This window comes from Brachycentrus maculatus, unplaced genomic scaffold, assembly GCF_059751285.1.
Source record: "Brachycentrus maculatus isolate JH-2025_06_01 unplaced genomic scaffold, ASM5975128v1 h1tg000183l, whole genome shotgun sequence".
Taxonomy (NCBI): Eukaryota; Metazoa; Arthropoda; class Insecta; order Trichoptera; family Brachycentridae; genus Brachycentrus; species Brachycentrus maculatus.
Window position 1 is genome coordinate 270,193 of NW_028280934.1, and position 22,969 is coordinate 293,161.

Consider the following 22,969-nt stretch of genomic DNA (forward strand, 5'->3'; position numbering starts at 1 on the left):
TATTTTGGTCTTGAAAAAATGTATTCATTGAAAAATATTCATTGAAATAATATACTATTTAACCAACAGTTTACAAAACCTGACAAGTTCCGTGACATATTAAACTACTTTTTATGGCTTCTTAGCGGTAATACAATCTTTATCTACATTTCTATACAACGAATAAACTTACTTATATGCTTGTAAATATATTTGTGCAATAATTAATAGGTATGGGTTATGTTTTGTTATATCTAATCGTTTTTGCAGTTTAATCTAATTATAACAATAAAAAATAAGTACTACGTATATTTAACACTGGACTGTTAATTTTAATTTTAATTTTTAAAAATTTGTATGTTGGTATTATCAGTTAACATTCGTTTAAAACTAATCCATTCATCATATGAATGAAACCATACCGACAATAATGTTTTGTTGCGAGGTATAATTAACGTGACCATTTATTTTTGTCCTCAAAACGGAAAGAATAAAACTAAAAATATTGATACAATAAATAAACAAAATAAATTTCAGTCAGTAAAAAACACTCGATGAATCAAAAAATCAGTCAAAGAAGCAGAATCCTTATGATAATAGGTACATTCAGCGCAGTATTTCTGTGGCAAAAAATCGGTATACAATGATTGATCAAATAAATTTTACACGTGAAATTAGCAGTGTCAATAACTGAGAGCATATCAACAATACACCTCTTTACCCTACCTCTAAAATATAATTGAATGTTATATATAGCAAAATAATAGGATTATTATTTTCATGGGGATCATTTCAACTTTAAAATTCTCTTTAAATTAGTCGAAAAAAACTACCACTAATACATACAAAAAAAAATAGCTTTCACTTATGCACAGTCTACTCAATTAGCTAAAAAAATATTTTCAATATAGACATACATAATAATACCTTGTTAGTGTATCTTTACAAGTCGAATTATTTCAAGTTATTCGCAGTTGTAATACGTTAGGGACTTACACGTCAATGCCTTTCCATTTTACTTCAAATTGATGATAAATTTTGATCTACGTCATTTTACCGAAATGTTTTGAAATGCTCGATATTAAAATAGTGACAGTTGGATTTGGTGTTTTGTCGTTTTTGTATTTGACACCGGTGGCTTTTGATATAAATCAATCCAGTCTTGAAACGATTGTATTCAATGTGTCTCACTTGGATGTGTTCGACTTTGTAACTAACCCGGATGGTTTCGATAAGGTAATTCAAATATAACCTAACCAACTTTCCCTGCTTAACCTACCCTAATCTAAGAAAGTTATGTTTTTTTTTTAAATATATATTTAAAGGTTATATTGAAGACTCGATGTATTCCATACTTAAAATTATTTAAATAAGTGCTTGACATAGACTAGAAACAAGAAAAAAGATGAGCTCGTTTACACGCTATTTTGTATGGCCGGCCTGGCGAGTACGGAATTAAAGAGCGCGTACACGCGTTTAAGGTCTAGATCTCAAGCTTGTTTCAAGCGTTCAAATCACAATGCGATCAGCCGCGCTCGGGGCTGGACGTGTGTTCACGCTCAATTTTTTAAATAATGTATATTGGATATTTTTTGTTTTTTTTTTAGAATATATAAAACTCAATAACTAATAAGAATTGCGTAGGTAAGTATTGCTTCCGTCTGAGTGTTAAATATTTAAATAAATCATTTTTAGGAAATAAGAATTCAAAAAGGATCTCTTATAAAATGTAGGTGTATTATACATTCTTACATATTCCATGTCATAATATAAATTAGTGCCTTTAATATTACCGACAAAATACAATTACATGTTTTAAATAAAAATAAATAATTCAAAATTTTACGTGACGAAAGAAAAAGAGAAGGTAAAAAATGCAATTCATTTCAATGTTTTTCCATGTAATATCTACGTACGTAGGTACTTAGGTATACACATTTATTATTAAAAATTATTGCGTTTTTCAGTTACATACAAATATTTTATTTTTAGTGGTTTCATTGGATCACTAAAGTTTCCCACGCAGACCACAGAGCAATTGGAAACGGAAAAAAATACAATGTTGAATTTACATCAACACCAATCGTTTTCGAAATGACGGAGTTTGCCGCCAAAACTGGAGATATTGAAATGTTACTGGAGAGCAACACCATCTTGCGCCCGTCAATTGAACTCAAAATCATAGAAACTTGCCGATTTTTGGGATATCCTAGAATAAAACTCAGGATCACTTTGAATTTTAGGCGATCGTCGATGCTGTTTAGAATATTCATCGGACAAATATTGCAAAATGTTGCCAGAGAACAATTAAAAGAAGCGCTTCATAATTTAGATGAAATATTCCGAACATTGTATGTTTTTGAGAATTATAAAGCCATTTAAAATATTGCGTTGTATTTTTCTTTCAGACCTTCTTTATGAATATGAGTGACAATTTTTGTTAAAATGATGTGATAATTTTTTATTTTATCGAGAAAATGAGTGATTTTCCGTAGAATTTTTCACTCAAGAATTAAATGAAATTACAGTTACTTAAAACATAAATAGAGATAGGGCGTTTGTGCACTACACGGAATTTTATCGTCCGGCAGTCCGGTTAGCATGATAAAACGGATGATTGGCTTGTGCTTTTGGCCGTCTTTCTTCGAATCGGTGCGCATAAATTCGATCACGCTAAACTGTAGTGGTCGCTTTTATTTTTAAAAACCCTACTGCCGGACGGCAAAATTCCTATAGTGCACAGGCGCTCATAGGCTATAAAAGTAGGAATAAGCTATAAAATTTATTAAGTTGGTGCCTAACTAGGAACATGATGATCAATGTTGTACAGGGTGGCAGAAAATCAATCATTCAATTTGTTTTTTTTAATATTTTTTTACTAAATAAAAAAAATATTTTTTGTAAAAGAAATCTTTATTTGGGCTTTTAATTTGTTTTTTCTTTAGTGGAAAAGATGATGTCCGTCAAGTGGCTGCCGCCAGTGTTGATACACGTGTGTGCCCGTTTTATAGCATTTTCTATGACTTTCCGCAATACTTCCTGTGATAACTGTTCGCATTCCTGTCTAATATTCTCCTTAAGGGCTGCGATTGTCTGAGGCTTGTTGGCATAAACTCGCGACTTCAAGTAGCCCCAAAGAAAGAAGTCTGGTATGTTTAAATCGGGCGATCTTGCTGGCCATGCCAAATCGCCAAAGCGGGAAAGTATGCGACCAGGAAACGCTTCATTCACAATATCCATTGTGGCTCGTGCTGTGTGTGCGGTTGCGCCATTTTGTTGAAACCACATGTTCGCCAAGCCCCGCTCATTCAATTCCGGCAGTAAGAAGTCGTTTATCATGGCCTTGTAGCGTTCGTCAGTAACAGTGACCGTATTGCCAATGGCGTCCTCAAAAAAATACGGCCCAATCACTCCTCTCGCGTGAATGCCGCACCACACGGTGACTTTGAGTGGATGTAATGGTTCTTCGTGCATCACACGTGGATTTTCCGTGCCCCAAAAACGAAGATTTTGCTTATTGACGTAACCGCTTAAGTGGAAATGTGCCTCGTCGCTCATGATGATTTTCGACACAAAATCATCCTCTTCGTTGTTGAGATTGAGGATGGCTTGACAGTAATTCACACCCGACTGACGGTCAGCAGGAATTAACTGATGCGCTGTTTGCCCTTTGTACGGGAACATGTGTAAATCTTTCATTAAAATTCGCTGTAGGGTCCGTCTGTTGATGCACAATTGCGTGGCCCGTCGTCTGGTTGATGTTTCACCGTTCTCAGCGACATCGGCAGCCACAGCCGCGATATTCTCGGCCGAGCGACCAGTCCGGTGGCGGCCACGCCCTGCAAGGTCTTCTGTGGTTCCAGTCTGTTCGAGTCGAGTAGCTAAGCGCCGGAATGTTTGCCCAGTTGGAGCGACACGGTTAGGAAATTGACGTCGAAATTCACGCTGCGCTAACACCACTGATCGATTATTGGTCAAAAAAATTGAAAGAATTATTCCACGCTCTTGCGAAGTATAGCGCTTCATTGCTTGTCTGTTTGTATACTGCACCTGTCAGGTTCAGAAATGTCAAAAATTATCGACGTACGACGCCATTTGCAAAAATTATAACATATTCCGATAGGGTGATTAATTTTGTGCCACCTTGTATGAGCCGTGGCTAGATTTCAGTCACTTGGACATTATTTAATTCTAAAAATGCCAAATAAGTATCCTACCTACCTAAATATTGTAAATAAGTACAATATTGTTGAATAAAATAGAGACATCTCTCGTTGTAGATTGGTAATATGATAAAACATTAATGGAATTCGCATTATTATTTATGAAATTCTGTTGCACTAAATTGACGCTAGTTGGCGCTAGTCGAGTTTCTTCTGTCAACGTGCAGTCAGATTCACTATTCCATGTGCTGTTGTTTTCGTGCTTTTAGGTTATAAATAAAAAAATGTTTGAATACGTAAGTGATCTTTAGCATTAAACATATTTAGATATTTTATAACAATTTTGGATCGCTTTTAGATGAGTTATATTCTGTTACGTCGGATTGCTTATCATTGCAGAATTGCTGGTAATTAACATTTACAATGCCAGAAGAAGATCTACCGGGCTTTGCGACGGTGGACGATGGTGACACCTTGGAGAATGTGGAAGTATCTAAGAAGAAAGCTAAGAAAAGTGGCGGTTTTCAGTCCATGGGATTTGATCCATCAATTCTCAAGGGAATAAAAAATAGAGGTTATAAAATTCCAACACCCATTCAGAGAAAAGTAAGATGATATTTTTATTATTTAGTAACTCAAGTTTGTATCGCGATATGTGATGCGAGTGAGATGCATATAACTAACTAACTAATTATCACGCCGCTTCCCCGCAGGGGTAGGCAGAGATAATAGAATGCCACACCACTCTGTTTTTGAAAATATTCTTCGCCTCTTCCACGTTCATGCATCTCCTCATACATACCCGCAGATTATTACGACTCCTCACCTGCTCCTAAGATGCATATATATTTTGTCAAATGCGGGTGTCAATATTGACATAGCCCCATTTTATAAATTTTCTGTACGAATTATATTTTGAGTCAAAATTTGAGTCCCGCGCTGTCATGAGCTGTGTGGAAAACATACGTTGGCCTCTGTCAGAAGTGTCACGCACTGTGTACGAACCATGTGAAATGTGTAATCAGTTAAAATAAAAAAAAGATAAATGTGTTTTTATTATTTACAAAAATACTTCAATTTCATAGTATTTCTCATTATTAAACATAGGTATCAAATTGTGGTAGAGTGGGTTCGAAACGAGAAAAATTCTAACTCATGAGCCCGCGTCACTAACCACGGGACCATAACCTGACACAAATGAATAGAAATATTGTCAAAGTTCTACTCCCAGCATTAATCTTGCACTCTATTCCTTCGATCAATGGTATAGATAAAAAATAACATAGGAATTAGTTCAGGATTATGGGTACCTTCCTAATTCAATTTCCCTTTTCCTTTTCTAGAGTATTCCATTGGCATTGGAGGGAAGAGATGTGGTCGCCATGGCCAGAACCGGCTCCGGAAAGACAGCCTGTTTTGTTCTACCCATGCTGGAAAAACTTATCAACACTCCCGGGAAGACATCAGCTGTGAGAACTGTCAGAGCCTTGATTCTTACACCAACAAGAGAGCTTGCTTTGCAGGTAAAAATACTTTCATGCAATTTTACATTATACAATTTTTTCAAGCATTCAATAAGGATGGCTCATCTTCCAAGCATTGTTGCAAATTTGTACGAGGCCTATTTTTGACATTGTATAAATATATACATTCTGAGCCAATTTTTACGTCCTTTCTGTAAGCCAAGTTAATTTAAATGTTGTGTAAATAGACATTCTGAGACGATGGAATCTTCTCGAACCTATTTTCAAGATTATCTTTTGAATTGGAAGACATTCTAACTTTCTAAAAAAAATATTAACATTGTTTATATTTGTCGTTTTTATGAAGCCAAAAATACCTATTTTTATTTACTGTTATTACTTTTCTAGACTTTGAAGTTTGTGCGGGACCTCAGTCGTTTCACCGGCTTGAAGTCTAATGCTGTTCTTGGTGGAGATTCCATGGAGCAACAATTCAGCACCATGCATCTCGGGAAACCCGACATCATAGTGGCCACGCCTGGACGATTTCTTCACTTGTGTGTGGAGATGGAATTACAACTTTCTAGCGTTGGTAAGAATCCATCTTTAATTTTTTGAAAATATTATATATTATATATCATGCATATCGCTCACTCCTTTCAAGAACGTCATAAATCAAAAATCGTCAATTTTTAGTTGTACATGTTTTCAGAACGCCCAGAAAATTTACTATATCCCAGCAAAAGAGGCATGTTTTTAACTTAATATTTACCCGCTACAGGGCAGAAAGTGTTGTTTTTGCATTTTGAAGAAAAGTTATTGTTTAATTATTTTTTGAAATATTTTAAATATTTTTCAAATGGAGAAAAAACCTTCAGGTTTTACCTAAAAAGATCTGTTACACACTAAAAAGTTCAATAAGTGGCTTGATATTTATTTTTAATACATTGTATTATATTTTTAAACTTTAAAAACGTTCTCCTGAAAAATCAAGTTTTTTGATTTATGACGTTCTTGAAAGGAGTGAGCGATATGTTAAGAATAAGCATATGAATATTGAGAGCGAAGTAAAAATATACAAGACAAATGTAAAAAATGGGATTTAAACCAGAGCAGACACAGCGAGAACCATATCTCTTCCAAGAACTTCAGAAATTAGAATATTGAGTTGCATACCCGAAATATGTTAAAGAGACCAAATAAGGAACATTGGAAATTCGAAAAATGTGTAGTACGGAGGATACAGTCAGATGGGGAAGCCAGCAAAAATGATTCTGGAATGCCCATGTCAATAGAATGTAAGAAAATAGACAGGACGGAATTGCTCTTTAAGAGAACCCATATGGAAGAAGACCACCTGGAAGACCTCCAAAGCGATGAAGTGGCAGCTGGCAGTAAAGATCACAAGAGATCGGATCTATAAGAAGGAAAAAGAAGAAGATGCTCTAACTTATTCTTATGATGCTTGTCTTTTTTTTACAGAAATGGTGATCTTTGACGAAGGAGACAGGCTCTTTGAACTGGGATTTGGCGAACAGCTCCGGGAGATTCTCGCCCGACTTCCTACCTCTAGACAGACTCTCCTTTTCTCTGCCACCCTTCCCTCTGCTCTGGTCGAGTTCACAAGAGCTGGACTCTCCGATCCCATCTTGCTGCGGTAAATACATACTTAAATAATATGCCGCCCTCCATGAAATACCAGCTTTTGGAATTTATAAAGCAGTGAAATTGCAAATCCATTTAACTGTTCTGGGCATGTTCCCCTGGGGGTCTCTCTTACGCTCACCCTTGATTTAAGCCAACAATATCCACTGATTTTCTTATGAGGTATCCATACCCTACTTATTTGCTTGGTAGTCAGTGCCTGTCACTGCATTAAGTATATATTGAATTGCATAGATTGAGTTTGGTCCACGATTTAACTCTGTAAAAAATGTAAAAGCACTAGTAGCGCTAGTAGCACACGTAGACTCTCAAGGTCAGCACTATGAACTGATTTGTGGCATTATAAATGTAGTTGCATCGAAGAATGCTACGCATTCCATGGACCGATATGGTCAGCAATGCAAATGTGCTCCAAAGAGTAAGAGTAGAGACAGTTGCTGACTGATATCAAAGTTTGGAAGGTGTCCTATCTGGGGCATGTGCTTAGAGGAGAGAAGTACGAGCTCTTGCACCTAATTGAGGGCCGACGAGGTGTTGGCAGAATGCTTCTGGGTCCGGAATATATGAGATTGGACGGGGATTACAGTTGAACATTAAATATTAAAAGATAAATACACATTTGTGTTTTTACTAATTACAAAAATACCTTATACTATTTCTGTGAGCCTAAACGGCTCATTATTTAATCGACGTGCCCTACGTAAAGTGGTCTAACTATATTTTTGTCAATTTAGAGATATTTGGTGTGTGTTATAAACTGACCGTTATCTACAAATATAAACAAACAAAAAAATGTATAAAATAAATTACGCCTAGTTTTCAGGCGTGTAAGACGCTATCTACATCGAATTTTCGGAATGAACTGAACTCCTAAAACGCTAACTACTTAATTTTGACAAGGCATAAAGTTTTAAAACAAGTTAATTCATTATTTGATGTTTTTGAATGTATAATACTAGTTTAGAATTTCGAATAAAACCATTAATTAATAAAATAAAATAAGTTGAAAAAATCTTCTAAGCTCTCTCCTGTAAAGTAACAGATTTGCAGATAGAGTACTTTACATAGGGGCCGTCGAAATATAGGTATCAAATTGTGGTAGAGTGGGTTCAAACCTATAAACTTTGACTCAAGAGTCTGCGACACTAACCACGGGACCGCAATCCTACACAAGAGCTGCTCAAGAAAGGGACACTTACTCGACAGTGATAATTGACATAGTGATAATCGACATAGGGGGGACTTGAGAAGATTCATGATATATGTTTGAGTTACATATCGCTCACTCCTTTCAAGAATGTCAAAAACCAAAAATTGTAAATTTTCAGTTGTGTATGTTTTCGGAAAGCCCAGAAAATGTACTATATCCTAGCAAAAACAGCATATTTCTAACTTAATATTTACTCGCTACAGGGCAGAAAGTGTTGTTTTTGCATTTTGAAGAAAAGGTATTGTTTAATAATTTCTTTCAAAATACTAAATATTTTTCAAATGGAGAAAAAACCTTCAGGTTTTACCTAAAAAGATCTGTTGCACAGTAAAACGTTCAATAAGTGGCTTGATATTTATTTTCAATACATTGTATTATATTTTCAAACTTTGGAAGCGTTCTCCCGAAAAATCAAGTTTTTTGATTTATGACCTTTTTTAAGGAGTGAGCGATGTGACCAATTTTACCATTCTTTTTGTTACTTTTCGATTGCAGACTTGACGTGGAGTGGAAACTACCATCCGAGCTGTGGTTGGGTCACATCTGGTGTCGTACAGAACAGCGAGAAGCTGCCCTCCTACTGTTACTTTCCCGCCTGCTCACCAAGGCAACCCCCCAAGCTATCGTCTTCACAGCCACCAGACATCACTGCGAATACCTCCACTTGGTAAGAATGTGTTTATGAAAAAAAAAATTGTAGTACATAGTTGTCAATTACGCTAGCCGTAGCGTAGTGGTCAGCACGCTCGGCTATCGTACTTAAGGTCCCAGGTTCGATTCCTAGGGGGGTTAAATAAATATAAGTGATTTTTTCAGTCTAATATTTATTAAATATTATCCTGGACTGGTACCTGAAGCTGAGGACTGATCACCTTTCCTTCATGTGTTAAACGATCAAGATAACACTGCGTTTATACGATGCAGTGCCTTTTGCACCATCAGGTGTGGATAAGAGTTTGAAGATGAATGTTGTCAATTAAAGTAGAATGGTTAATCTTGCATCATTGTGTAAAATGATCACTTAACCAATCTATGGACAGGTCATAAGCTTTCATTATCACTTTCTTATATTTTTTTACAAAAATATTAGTAATATTAGTATGTACATAGTATAACCACTCACCGAGATTTTTATGTCCACCGGTTTCGAGACGTACCCGTCTCTTCGTCAGGACAATCACTACCGCAGCATGCAAACAATACTAGCTGTCACTACCATAGCACTATTCACACACTTAAAACTACACAAAATGTTTATCACATTATCCTTCAAGAATATGAATATCATTTAAGAATATCTTATTAACCTGTCCGGGAGTTAGTTTTTGCAGCAACTGTATCTGGGGAGTTTTTTTTTGGATTTTTTTAAAAACTTTTTAAATTTTTTTATCATAGTCAATGCTATAGGCAACATATTTTTTTGAAAAAAAAAATAAATTTACATATATGACATTGATAATTTTGATATAAATTATGTTTCAAACATGTGTCGATATAAATCATGTTTTGTATCAGCCGTACATGTATGGCTATACTCCCGGACAGGTTAAGTTAAATACCCATATTCTTCTTCATCCTTGTCAAAAAATGTGATGGTATTATTCTTCTTTCTGTGCTACTTCTAACGAAGATCGGCGATCATCATGGCTTTTTTCAATTTTGATGCTGCAGCTCGGAACAGAGATTTGGTGCTTCTGCCAAACCATTGTCGTAGGTTTTTCAGGCATGATGTCCTTCGGCGTCCTTGAGTTCTTCGCCCCTCAATCTTTTCTTGTACGATAAGGTGGAGAAGACGATATTTTTCATTTCTCATGACGTGTCCGAAGTACATCAGCTGTGATGGTATAATTAGTTATTTTCCTGACAGATCTTGTCCCGAGCGGGCATCGACTCGGCGTGCATATACTCCGGCTTGGACAGTTCCGCCAGGAAGATAGCAGCCGGGAAGTTCACCTCCCGGAAGTGTCCTGTTCTCCTAGTCACGGATGTGGCGGCCCGAGGCCTCGATCTTCCCGCACTAGATACCGTCATCAACTACCACTTCCCGGCCAAGCCCAAGTTGTTTGTTCACAGAGTCGGTGAGTCCACTCTTCTATGGGTCAATTCTGCAAACGTGGGCAGCAATTATTGTTATCATAACAACAACAAAATGTTAAAAACAACTCTCTCTGTGCCTAAGATTCTTAGCATAGGTATCGCGAGTGTTTAACTTTTTGAGAGAATGAAATTATGTTTTCATATGTTAAGCTTGTCCAAATTTTTATTCAAGAACGATGGATTTACCCCACTTACAAGTTTTCATATCAAGTTTAAGTTTTGTACCAAAATTTCTTGGTAGAACTCCATTTTATATAATAAAATAACTGTTAAATTTATTTGACCAGTAAGCGGATGTCACGCTACCAACATCATCAGATTGGTGAGAGGCTAGACAAAATTAACTAGTGGGTTATATATACAAGTCAGGTTTTTTACTAAAATTTGCTAAATAAAAGCTTTCTTAATCCAATAATAAATGGCCATTGTGAACTAAATCATGGAGCGTCTTGAGATTGATCATATATCGCTACTTCGCATCAAAACTGTATAATCTCAAAACTTAATAATTTTACAGGAGAGCGTGTTAAAGGTTCTATCGTGTAATATTTTTATTAATTATGATATTTTCAACATTTATTCTTTATTTTTGCTAGTTACATTGTCTGTCTTTCAAAATAAGATAAAATTATATATTAATTTTGTTATATAGTAGCCGAAACGTAGGTCAGAAAAATAATCATTTTGAGTTTTAATACTTTTCTAGATAGAATGTTGCTTAACTTTTACAATTTAATTTGTACATGAATATTTAATTTATTGAATATGATTAAATTTAAGGAAAAAAATAATTATTTTCGCAGTAAAACAATAATATTTTATACAATATTTATATATTTCAGTACAATTATGAAATAATTATACTAAATATGGACTAAAACTTTACAACAAAGCGAGCGGTTGTTGAACTACGCTCTTTTGTCAATATTTAAGAGAAGCATACTGGCGATACCAAACGTTTCCGCAGTTTTAAATATTTCTGGAAATTGTATACTTTTAATGTGAAGAGGCGATATATATGACTTCAAAAAACTCGAGTGGTGTGGTTGTCAGTCATAGAAAAATGTTACACATTTGTAAAGTGATCCATATACAGACTTCCATATCCTTCCGCATCTATGTTGAGATGTCAAAAATTATGTTTTCCTTTCCAGGCAGGAGTGCCCGAGCGGGCAGGTCCGGTCGCGCCATCTCCATAGTGTCCCCGGACGACGTGGCCCACCTGCTGGACCTCTACCTGTTCCTGGGCTCCAACCCTTCTTCAGCGGACTCCATCGACATGCTCCAGCTGACGGACCCCGAGAGGGACTGCCCCTCGCACGTGTGGGGCACCCTGCCCTCGGATCTGCTGGACATGAGGCAGGCTGACGTGCTGCAGTGGCAGACTGAGGCGTCGGACATTGTAAGAATTTAATTGTTAAATGTATTGGTACAATTTATCCTACGAAAGATCTTTGACTTTGAGGCCACACAAAGAATACTGTAATATTTGGGAGGTTCCAGAATCCGTCTCAAGGGGTGCTTTTCACACTTAAAATTTATCGCCTAGAAAACATCCTTAACAGATTTTTTTTCACCATTCATTCCGGAAAATTTAATTACAGTACACTTACTGGAATTCAATATTTTGAAATCAACCAGTCCAGCTTAGTTTTGTCAAATTTTTATTAATGTGTCCTCACTGAGTCATCCCATGCCAATGGCACATTTCAAAATTGATGTTTAGTTACCATTTGTAAGTTATTTGGCTGTTATGTGTCATGCAATCAGTTTTTTTTTCAAATTGTTTCCAGACTGAAATGAAGAGAGTATGCAAGAATGCGTGGGGCCAGTATTTACGCTGTAGAGAGAATGCCTCATCGGAATCCAACAAGCGAGCCAAAATGCTGCAAGCCCCACTCAAAGTGCATCCTTTGCTGGTCAGCAAAAAAGGCGCCAATAGCTCCAGCATGTCTGCAGCGGAGGACTTTATTGCACAAATGAAAAACTACCGGCCTAAAGGGGTCAGTTGATTTGTTTATTTGATTAGAAATAGAATATATATTTTTTTTTTAATGTATATTTTATGTTCACAAATATTACAATTTCTTACTTTTTTGTGAGCTTAAGTGGCTCATCATTAAAAATACATATCAAATTGAGGTAGAGTGGGTTTGAATCCAGAAACTCCAATAAGAATCCACAATACTAACCACGAGACTACAACCTGACACGAGTGATAACTAACGTTGGTTAGTTAAAAATAACCATTAAAATGTTGTAAATAATCATTATGCTGCTTACTGCAGGGTTAGGCAGAGATAATAAAATAGTACACCAATCTGCCCTAGCAAACAATCTTCACCTCTTCCACATTCATGCATCTTCTCATACATAACCGCCGATTATTCCGATGCTAATGTGCCACTTTACTATAGAGGTGGACGTTACTTATAATTTTTTTATTTTTTTTTTTAAACCCTTATCCGCACCCTAATGGTGCATAGGGCACTGCGTCATATAAACGCAGTGTTATCTTGATAGTTTACACATGAAGGAAAGGTGATCAGCCCTCCGCTTCAGGTACCAGTCCAGGGTAATATTGAATAAATATTACAGTGAAAAAATCACTTATATTTATTTTACCCCCCTTGGGTATCGAACCCGGGACCTCCAGAACGGTAGCCAAGCCTGCTGACCATTACACTACGGAGGCGGACATTATAATTAAGGTAAATAAAAAATAAGTCAACTTTTTCTTTTGTAAACCCTGGTTCATGTTTTTGTTTCAGAACATTTTGGAAATTGGTGCTAAAAATGACGCGCCCAACTACATAGCGATGAAGGCGAAGAGATTATGGCACCAAGACAAAATAAAACCCATCGTCAAGACCGAATTGAGTTCTATCGGAATCCCTTCTAAATTTCAAGTAAGTTGTTTTATTCCTCCTTTTTTTTCTTCATATTATCCACAAAATCACATTAATTTTAACAATTCACTGGAATATCTAAGAATAAAATATGAATACAGGGTGGCGGGGACTAAATGATGACATTTGAAGTAGATGCGATACTTTTAATTTTTGAGTTATAGGGAGTTATTTTTTAATAATTTTTTCTTCTGTATTATGTACATTAAAATTTTCATTCATTAACTAATGATTGTGATTATTTTATCCCAAAAACGCAATAATTAATGATCTGTATTTCGAATACGGTCATTTGGTCTCTGCCACCTGTATAACAAAAAATATGTACTGAATCTTTGCACCGCCAAATGCGTAGAGCAGCAATTTTTGGTCAATCAAACAAAATGGTTGACCGGATTACACTAGAACTGTCAAATAAAAATTAATTGAAAATACATACTTGTATCTTAAGCAATTCACATTTTTAGCAAAAAATTTGGAGAATCATCTTTGATGATTTTCACCATTTACAAGTTACAATATTGCAATGGTGAATATTAACAGTATATATTTTTTATTAGAAAAATGTTGATGAAGATGAAGCCGAATTATCAAAGGCGTTTCCAACTATAATTGGAGGCCACACCAAGTTCAATGCAGATAAACTATACAGCAAGAAGAAAAAGAAAGTAAAGGAAGTTGTACGAGATCCTAATTATATTCCTCACCAAGCTAGCGACAGACACACGGAAATGGGGTAAGATTTTTTCGTTCAGTATCAGGTATATAATGTCCTAGTCATTGACACTTCAAACAGATTTGTGCAATCAATATTGATTTACAACTATATCGTTCATATTATTTTTTGACATCTCATCAAAGATGAAGAAGAATATGGAAGTCTGGGCATTTACGGGGCTGACGACCGTCATAGGCTGGTTTAAGTGATCACTTTACACACGTGTAACATTCACCAATTCTACCCATTATTGACAACTACACTACTCAAATTCTTGGAAGTTCTATATATATGAACCAATTTAGAAACCTTGTTCTTGAATCACTAGAACTTCACTAGAGACATCTATTGGTGAGATGTAAAGAAGCTTTTTATTAAGCGGAAACTTTTATATTAGTATGTGAGATCCGAATCCTGGATTATTAACTCCTGTAATCGGAGATAATCCAGATTTTGTGAACAAGTATTTGGACACACTCAAAATGTTGTAAATCGTTTTTATTTATAAATTGTGTTCTATTTATTTTGTTGTGCAGATATGTAGTTCTAAACATAAGTTAACACATTTTTGTCGGGAGCTGTCCAAAAACGTTTATACAAATTAGCAGTGTGGTGCAGGAAACTTACATACATATTTTGATTTTGTGATCTAAAAAATCCATTAAATGTCTATCACATAATAAATTAATCATTATTACTCTAAAAACTAAATTTTCATTTGAATATAACCTTTAGTTCAAAAAGGTATAGCTGTTTTATGCCAAACCTGATTTTCTGCACAAAAATCGAATAACTGCCCGCATTGTTGCGAAATTTGGCAGAAAATATAATGGTATTTTTTTTTTATATAGAATGGCGTTGCACATGAATATAAAGGTATTCAAACATTATGAATCTGGAGAAAATATTTATTATAACTTGATTAAAATGATATTTCTTTCAATTTGAATTCACACTCCAAAGTTTAATTACCTAATTGCCTTAGAAGTGACAATAACTGGGGAGTGTCAACAATACCTCTGTTTGCCCAGCACTCAAATAGTTATTTGTTGTTATGTGAATATTTTTTGATTATTTTATATTAATCCTCAGTTTGGCCGTGAATTTCGGAACAGAGGCACAAAAAGCCCAACTAGAGTTGGCTCCTGATACTCATGAAGATTTGAGGAAAGGTCACCAAAGCGTTAAGTGGGACAGGAAAAGGAAGAAAATGGTTCATGTAGATCCGGTGAGTTTTCCATTATTTTGGACCTATCCAATTCCATAGAAATAAGGTTATTCCCTGTTAACACATTGTTTGCAGGCGGTTTTTTCACCAACTTCCACCCTAATTATGGTCAGACAGTTTGCCGCCCCACTTTCAGTATACTAATCACAAGTAACCGCAAACCCAATCCCGATCTGTACAATATTTTTTGTACATCTCTGGTACTCTTGTACCAAAAGTAAGCAAATAGAACGCTTATAAGCATTTCCTGCTCTCTAACAGTATGTAAAAGACGTCTTTAAACGTTTCCCGCAAACAATGTGTTAACACACTTCGGACGAGTGTTTTTTACGCCTGCGGATCGCTGATGACGGGATTTTATAATTTTGTACATATAGTTAAGACCTTAACAAAGAGATTGGTACATAATATTCATATAAAAATATTAAATTAGTAATTTCTTCTATTCTGACTCTGAAATGAAGCCGGCGCAGAAGGTACTAACTACCCTTCCCGTTCTTAAGCATCAATCGATCGAACGGTGTCCATAGTGTCTTAATAACCTAATTTGCTATCTCGAAAATAAAAATGTGTGATTTTAACCTTTCTCACTCAAAGTATCTAAAAATTACACATGATCTGAAGGAGGGTATTTGAAAAAACCCAGTTGTATTGAAAGAAATATTGTGTTGTAATAATAATACGGAGCTTGCAACAAACGACGTGATGTCGGTAGTATGTTTACAGATCGATTGTGCGAATCGTGTCTTGAATGATCAGAAGAATGCACCTCATAATTGCTGTCTCGCTTCCACACAATTGTGACACGCAGTAGTTAGAGTGAAATAAATAAAATGTGATACTGTGTTCTAAGTGACACGAACCTTTGAACCATTGGATCACATATCAGTTGTGTGGCATTGAATATAGATCGTGCCAATATTTACTTTATAAAATGAAATAACTTTGTTATAACCGGTTTTTTATTAAAACAATTTATTAATAAAAAAATTGTATTAATAAAAAAGTGGTTATAACAAAGTTATTTCATTTTATAAAGTTTATAAAATGTGCCACAAAGTATCTGCGGAAAACATTCAAGAAGTGCCAATATTTATTTAACAATAAATTCATCATCAAAAGTTTTAAATATTTTAAAACAAAAAGTCCTGAAGTATTATTTTAATAATTACAAAAAATATGGATCAAATTGTTTGAATGATTATCAAGTTATCGAGTGTAACACTGTTTTGGGGAATTTCAAATCCCTCTCTTAGGTCCGGATAGGTTAACTAACTCGTTTTATTTTAAAGGATGGTGGTCGCGGCAAGATGATTCGCACCGAATCAGGTGGCCGGATTCCAGCTTCCTATCGCAGTGGCCGATACGAGGCTTGGAAGGAGAAGAATCATCAGACTGAAGAGGCAGAAGTCGGTGATGATGATGATGATGGGACACAGCAACCCAAACTCAACAAAACTGGTAAGAATACATACTATGTGTCAAGATTACACAATAAGATATAAATTATTCACTTTTTCAGTTTTTGGTTAGTTGGTGATGAATATTATTTAATTACTATATTTTGATAAGCACCCTGGCTTAGCTAGGTAAACACTCGACTGCGAAACTAGCATTGCAGTTTTGGTTCTCGTGAATTTCAAAATACATAGAAAAATTTATCATTAATTGAAAGTCTATCTGGGTTTGCGATGTAAATACCTTCTCCTTCCCGATCCTTTCTCTCCCACTTATAGGCTATTTCCAAAATAACACATTTATGTGCAATCTGAAATAAAACACCTCAACATATTTTTAAGTTAACCTTTCCAAAAATGGTACGATACAAACTATCCAAAATTATTATAGCATTAAATATCACACTTTACTCATAGAATTTTAGTCATTGTCTTTGCATTGAATATCACATTTTAATCACACCCTTCCATGTGAATATTTCATTTTTTTTTTTTTTTTTTTTTTTTATTTTTTTTTTTTTTTTTTTTTTTTTTTTTTTTTTTTTTTTTTTTTTTTTTTTGCTTAAACCGCATTTTACTTAAAGCATTTGTATTGAATATCTTATTTTAGCCACAGGCTCTAAATTTCATATTACACTTAACTCGTAACATTTGCATCGAATATCTTATTTTAGTCACAGATTCTAAAATTGATATTACATTTTACTCATAGCAAATTTGCATTAATTTTAGTCACAGCTTTTGCATATCACCTTTGATCACATTGTTTTCTCCTCTAGTTTCAGAATTCCGGCCGAGGTGGATGAAGTATAACGAGAAGATAGAGAAGAAGAAGGCATATAAGGCAAGTGGAGAATTGAAGACCAACCAACAGATCCTGAAGGAAAGATTGAAGAAACAAAAGCAGAAATCCAAACAGGCAAAGTCAAAGAAAGGGAAGAAAGGCGGAGGAAGCAAGAGAGGAAAGAAGAGATGATATAAATCATAATTTTATAGTAATCTTGATAACATATTGTCTTGTTATATTATTAATCTATAGGCATTTCTATGTCTTTGCTGGGTTTCTATAATAGGTGCCAAATGTATCCACGACTAGCAATCGCAGAGCATTATATCGTTTCTAAACCTAATAGATACTCGCTTAGTACATAGAAAACTGTCAGTAGATCTATATACAAAAACTGGTAATAAATATATTTTATTGAACAAAAAAAATGTTTGTATTTAATTAACATTCCTATTTTTCTACATTCCACATCTATAAATACTTCTAGACTGGTGACCAGTACTAGTTATAAATGATGAGTAACGGTTACGCTTTCAATTACCTGATTGGAATGCTACCTCATTGATTTTTTCATGTGTGTCAAAACAATGTATGATAGATTCAAATGGTGAAATAAGGGAAGAATGCAAGGCTGAGATAAGCATTATCGATGAAATTAAAAAAGGTGTTTTAAGATGGTTTGGATATACGGAAAGAATGAATGAAGGAAAAGTTTGCGCGATTAAGTATTTCAATACTAGAACACGCAAAAGTGGTCAGTTCAGGAGTTGGAATAATCGGAATATATGTATGAGGAGACCCATGAATGTAAAAGAGGAGATAATTGTTTTCAAAGACAGTGGTGTGGCGTTCTATTCTCTCTATCTATCACTGTGAGGAAGTGATGTCATAGTTACTTAGTTATTAGCAGTTTTGTTCGCTTCCATAGTATAATGGGCAGCATGCTTGGCTACCACCGTACTGGAGGTCCCGGGTTCGAATCCCAGGGGGGTCAAATAAATATAAGTGATTTCTCGAATTAATATTTATTTAATATTACTCTGGACTGGTACCTGAAGCCCAAGGCTGATCACCTTTCCTTTGTGTGTCAACATTTTGTCAATACGATGTAGTGCCCTATGCACCATTGGGTGCGGATAAGGGTTAGAAGAAGATGAGTTATTAGTTAGGAATGTAAAATATCCCACCATCTTCAAATGATAACTCAATTAAATTTATTAAGACAAAGAGTATAATTCAATTAAATTTATTTTTCATAATACCTAATTACAAATATTACAAAAAGTATTTCAAAAATATAAAAAATTATATCACTGTGCACTCAATCAACAATCGATGACATAACGTATTTTTATGAATATATTTTTCAACCGCAAATGGTTCATCGGTGTTGCGAACCGCAATCACCCCTCTCTTGAACGAGACGTCTATGTAGGAATCCGGGACAACTTCAGTGATGGGCATGTTGTAGTGAAGGTTTTCCAGCATTTCGGCGTGCCCGCTAGTGTAGCCGAGCTGCCGACAGATGCCTTCCAGCTCAAATTTGGTGAAGTTTCTGCGGTCGTAGCATTTGGTGTGCCAAATTCCAAAATGGCGTTCAATTACCTCGCCAACTCCATATCTGAAAGGTTAATTAGCTATGAACTAGGCCATTGATTGCCATTTGAACATCTCAACATGAATGAAGAAGTCTTGGGTATTTACAGACATACATATATCTTGACACATTGTTGTCGCGCGGTTTTTTCATCAATCCTGACAATAATTAGTAAAAAAAATATTTATAAAAATACTTCAATTTCAGCAATTCAATTTTTAAGTGGTTCATTATTAGAAATAGGTATCAAATTGTGGTAGTGTGGGTTTGAACCGAGAAACTCTAACTCAAGAGTCCACGACACTAACCACGGGACCACAACCCGACACAAACTAATTAGGGTCGTATACTAATCATAAGTAAAACTTAATCACAAGGTTACTTGTAAACCCAATCCCATCAATATAATATATGTACAATGTTTTTGGCGTCTCTCGCACTCTACTAAATGTAAACAAGTAGAACACTTAAAAGCGTCTTCCGATCTCTATGAACAGTATATAAAAAATGCTTTTAAGCGTTTCCCGCAAGCATTGTGTTAAAATAAGGGTTTCTGCTAAATAACAGAATACTCAAACCAACCATTGATGCTGCCGCGAATTGACAAATGAAACAATGTGTGAATTATATGATTTCAGATTTTCGAACAAGGATTTGGATATACGCAAAATGTTGTAATAAATAATCATGAATATTTAATTGTAAAATGTGACCTCGGAATGGGAAAATCCAACGAGAGCACATTTTTGTAGTTTTGAAATTGTGAAATAAATTAATATACTAACTCATTCAAAGATTTGAGCGCCATGCAAGAATGTTCATCGTCTCCCAAGGAGCAGTCCTTCTGGCCATCGCAAACCGAGTCCAGAGGGATGCACGTTTCGGACTCTTGGCATCTGTAGGACTTTTCGGGACAGCGACACCAGAATGACATCTCGTCCGTCTTGTCCTTGCAGTGGGTGACGCCATCACATATCCTGGACGGGTTGGTGAGGGCCAGGTAGGAGAAGCAGTTGAGGATCTCTGGTTCGTCGCTGTTGTCGCCGCAGTCATCGACGCCATTTGCAAACAAGCTTTTCTGTATGCAGTTGCCATTGTGACATTTGATTTGGGAAGCGGCACAAACTGGAAAAAAATCATGAATGTTGAAATTAATACTTTGCAGATTTGCCCGTACCTCGTAAGAGCACCTTGGCGAAGAAATAGCTCTAACTGATTTTATGAGGTAGTTGGGTGTATTCTCACAAGGTGGCTCTATGTGTAAAGACTGTGGTGGACTCTGTTGCTCAATGTTAGTATTATTTCATATGTTTGAACATATCTCAACATTTGAAATAAAATAAAAACTGGTCTTTTTCCAAATAAAATCTTCATTAAAACTCATCAGTCAAAGGGTGAAAATAAATGATTCATTTTTGAAAAAGGTACAAATTTGCTAATTGAAATAAAATATTGCTTGTACGAAACAAACCCGCTTTTTTATAGATCCTTTAACCTCTCCAGTAGTAAGATATTAAAGATATTTTAAACATTGTTTGTTCAGCCGGTAAAACATGTCTTCTTCTAACCCTTATCCATGATGCACAGGGCACTGCAACATATTGATGCAGTGTTATCTTCATCGTTATTTGCATGAAGGCAAGGCGATCACTCCTGCGCTTCAAGGACCAGTCCAGGGTAATGTTAAATAAATATTAGAGTGTCTAATATTTATTTCACACCCCACCCTGGGAATCAAACCCGGGACCTCCAGGACCTACCGTAGTAGCTAAACACGCTAACCATTACACCACGGAGGCTGACAAACATGTAACTAGCCTATTTTAAATTATTTGATTATGTTGCATTTTCAATAGACGGTGTTGGTAGTCCAAAACCCTACATAATCTCTAAATATTTAAGAAATAATTACTACGCCCCATACGTGGGGCCACACGCTATTTGATATGGCATTTTATGATCCTACAGTTGGGAGATGGTACGCATGGAGAGGTCAAACCTTAGTCCCAGGTTCGACACCCAGGGGTGTCAAAAAAATGTAATATTTGAATCCTAACCGCATTCTGGAAGATTTGGTTTCTTTAAGCAGTGATCTTTTTTGTTCAAGCAGTGGTAAGGAGCCTCGTCCAGTCCATCTCGGCAGTCAGGAACACCGTCGCAAATCTTTTTGGGATAGATACATTGGCCTTCATTACACCGGACTCCCGGGCACAAAACTTCCGGTAGACTTTCCGGGAGATTTTTAGCTGCAAAATATAACAACACATGAATATACGAGTATTTTAACACACATATTTGTAACTTGTATATATCGCTCACTCCTTTCAAGAATGTCATAAATCAAAAATCGTCAATTTTCAGTTGTGCATGTTTTCGGAATGCCCAGAAAATCTACTATATCCCAGCAAAAGAGGCATATTTTTAACTTAATATTTTCCCGCTACAGGGCAGAAAGTGTTGTTTTTGCATTTTGAAGAAAAGGTATTGTTTAATTATTTTTTAAAATATACTTAATATTTTTCAAATGAAGATAAAACCTTCATGTTTTACCTAAAAAAATCTGTTGCACAGTAAAAAGTTCAGTAAGTGGCTTGATATTTATTTTTAATACATTGTATTATATTCTTAAACTTTAAAAACGTTCTCCTGAAAAATCAAGTTTTTTTAATTTATGACGTTCTTGAAAGGAGTGAGTGATATGAATGTACAAGTATTTTAACACACATATTTGTAACTTGTATATATGGTCTTCACAGAGTTATATCTCTACCTAATTTACATCACTACCATCACGTCATTTCTTTGCGGGGGTAGGCAGAGAAGATGAAGAATTCTCTGCCTTCCCTTGAAACGAAGCCGCGTGACGGTTAGTTAGTTAAATGTCTTTCTTGCATAAGTTTGTGATAATTGCGTAATTGTTAAATATATTATGAGCAAGAAGTACGCAAAAAAACATGTGTTTGCACTAGTTAGCTTTTAACCCTTAGAGTGCTGAGCTTATTTTCACATATTTTGCATAAATTGCTAATTGCTTTTCATCATCACTACTTGACGAATTTGACATTTCGTAGGTAGAAATAAAAAACTTTTACTTAAATACAAAAATCAATGAAAATTCATAGCAAAATAATTTTAAATGGTAATTTATAAATGTTTTAACTTATTAAAAACGTTATAAATGCGCGTGCTAAGATACGTCCATACAGGTCAATACCTAAATCAAATTGCGCAATAGTCGGTATTCCGATGCTCCGCACTTTATACACATTAATAGAGAGTCCATCTATCGACGGTTCGCACTCTAAGGGTTAATGATCAAATCTAATGTCTAATTCAAGCAGATTTACGGGAGTTGGTACTAGACTTATGGAGCTTCTTAAAATTTCCTTGGCTAAATACACTACTACTAGAGAAACTATCGCACCGTTTCTCTTCAGGGGTAGGCAAAGAATATGAAACGCCACACTCTTCTGTCTTGAAAACACTAGAATAGATGTATCGATGGCATAGACTAGATGTATGGGTGTAGCTTCCTTCACATCCATACATCTAGTCATACATGCCCTCTGATTAGGTAGACTTTTAACACCACCAGATTTTAGGTTCTAATTAATCTGATCGTGACAAGTCTTTTTTGGCCGTACCGTTCTGTTTTCTCATGCACATTTGCCACATATACTTTCTTAGTCATTCTCT

The 22,969-nt window shown here is 35.4% G+C and overlaps 2 protein-coding genes across 2 annotated transcripts in view; one reads left to right on the forward strand and one right to left on the reverse strand.

Moving 5' to 3' along the window:
• Window positions 1-4,365: 4,365 nt before the first annotated feature.
• Window positions 4,366-18,104, forward strand: LOC148307953 (ATP-dependent RNA helicase DDX54). The gene is made up of 14 exons (XM_088262545.1): window positions 4,366-4,438; window positions 4,542-4,748; window positions 5,486-5,665; window positions 6,014-6,197; window positions 7,088-7,262; window positions 8,976-9,147; window positions 10,348-10,558; window positions 11,732-11,979; window positions 12,371-12,580; window positions 13,349-13,486; window positions 14,047-14,222; window positions 15,297-15,432; window positions 16,725-16,893; window positions 17,669-18,104. Exons 2-14 carry the CDS (start codon window positions 4,566-4,568, stop codon window positions 17,863-17,865), a joined length of 2,379 nt encoding a protein of 792 aa, XP_088118671.1. The 5' UTR covers window positions 4,366-4,438; window positions 4,542-4,565; the 3' UTR covers window positions 17,866-18,104.
• Window positions 18,105-18,981: 877 nt separating this feature from the next.
• The window catches only part of ndl (serine protease nudel), a 38,710-nt gene continuing 34,722 nt past the window's right edge, over window positions 18,982-22,969 (reverse strand). Inside the window, exons 21-23 of the mRNA XM_088262540.1 lie at window positions 21,331-21,519; window positions 20,059-20,398; window positions 18,982-19,297 (exon numbers count right to left, since the gene is read on the reverse strand). Coding sequence (XP_088118666.1) covers window positions 18,982-19,297; window positions 20,059-20,398; window positions 21,331-21,519 — 845 coding nt within the window. The remainder of the gene's footprint in view (window positions 19,298-20,058; window positions 20,399-21,330; window positions 21,520-22,969) is intronic.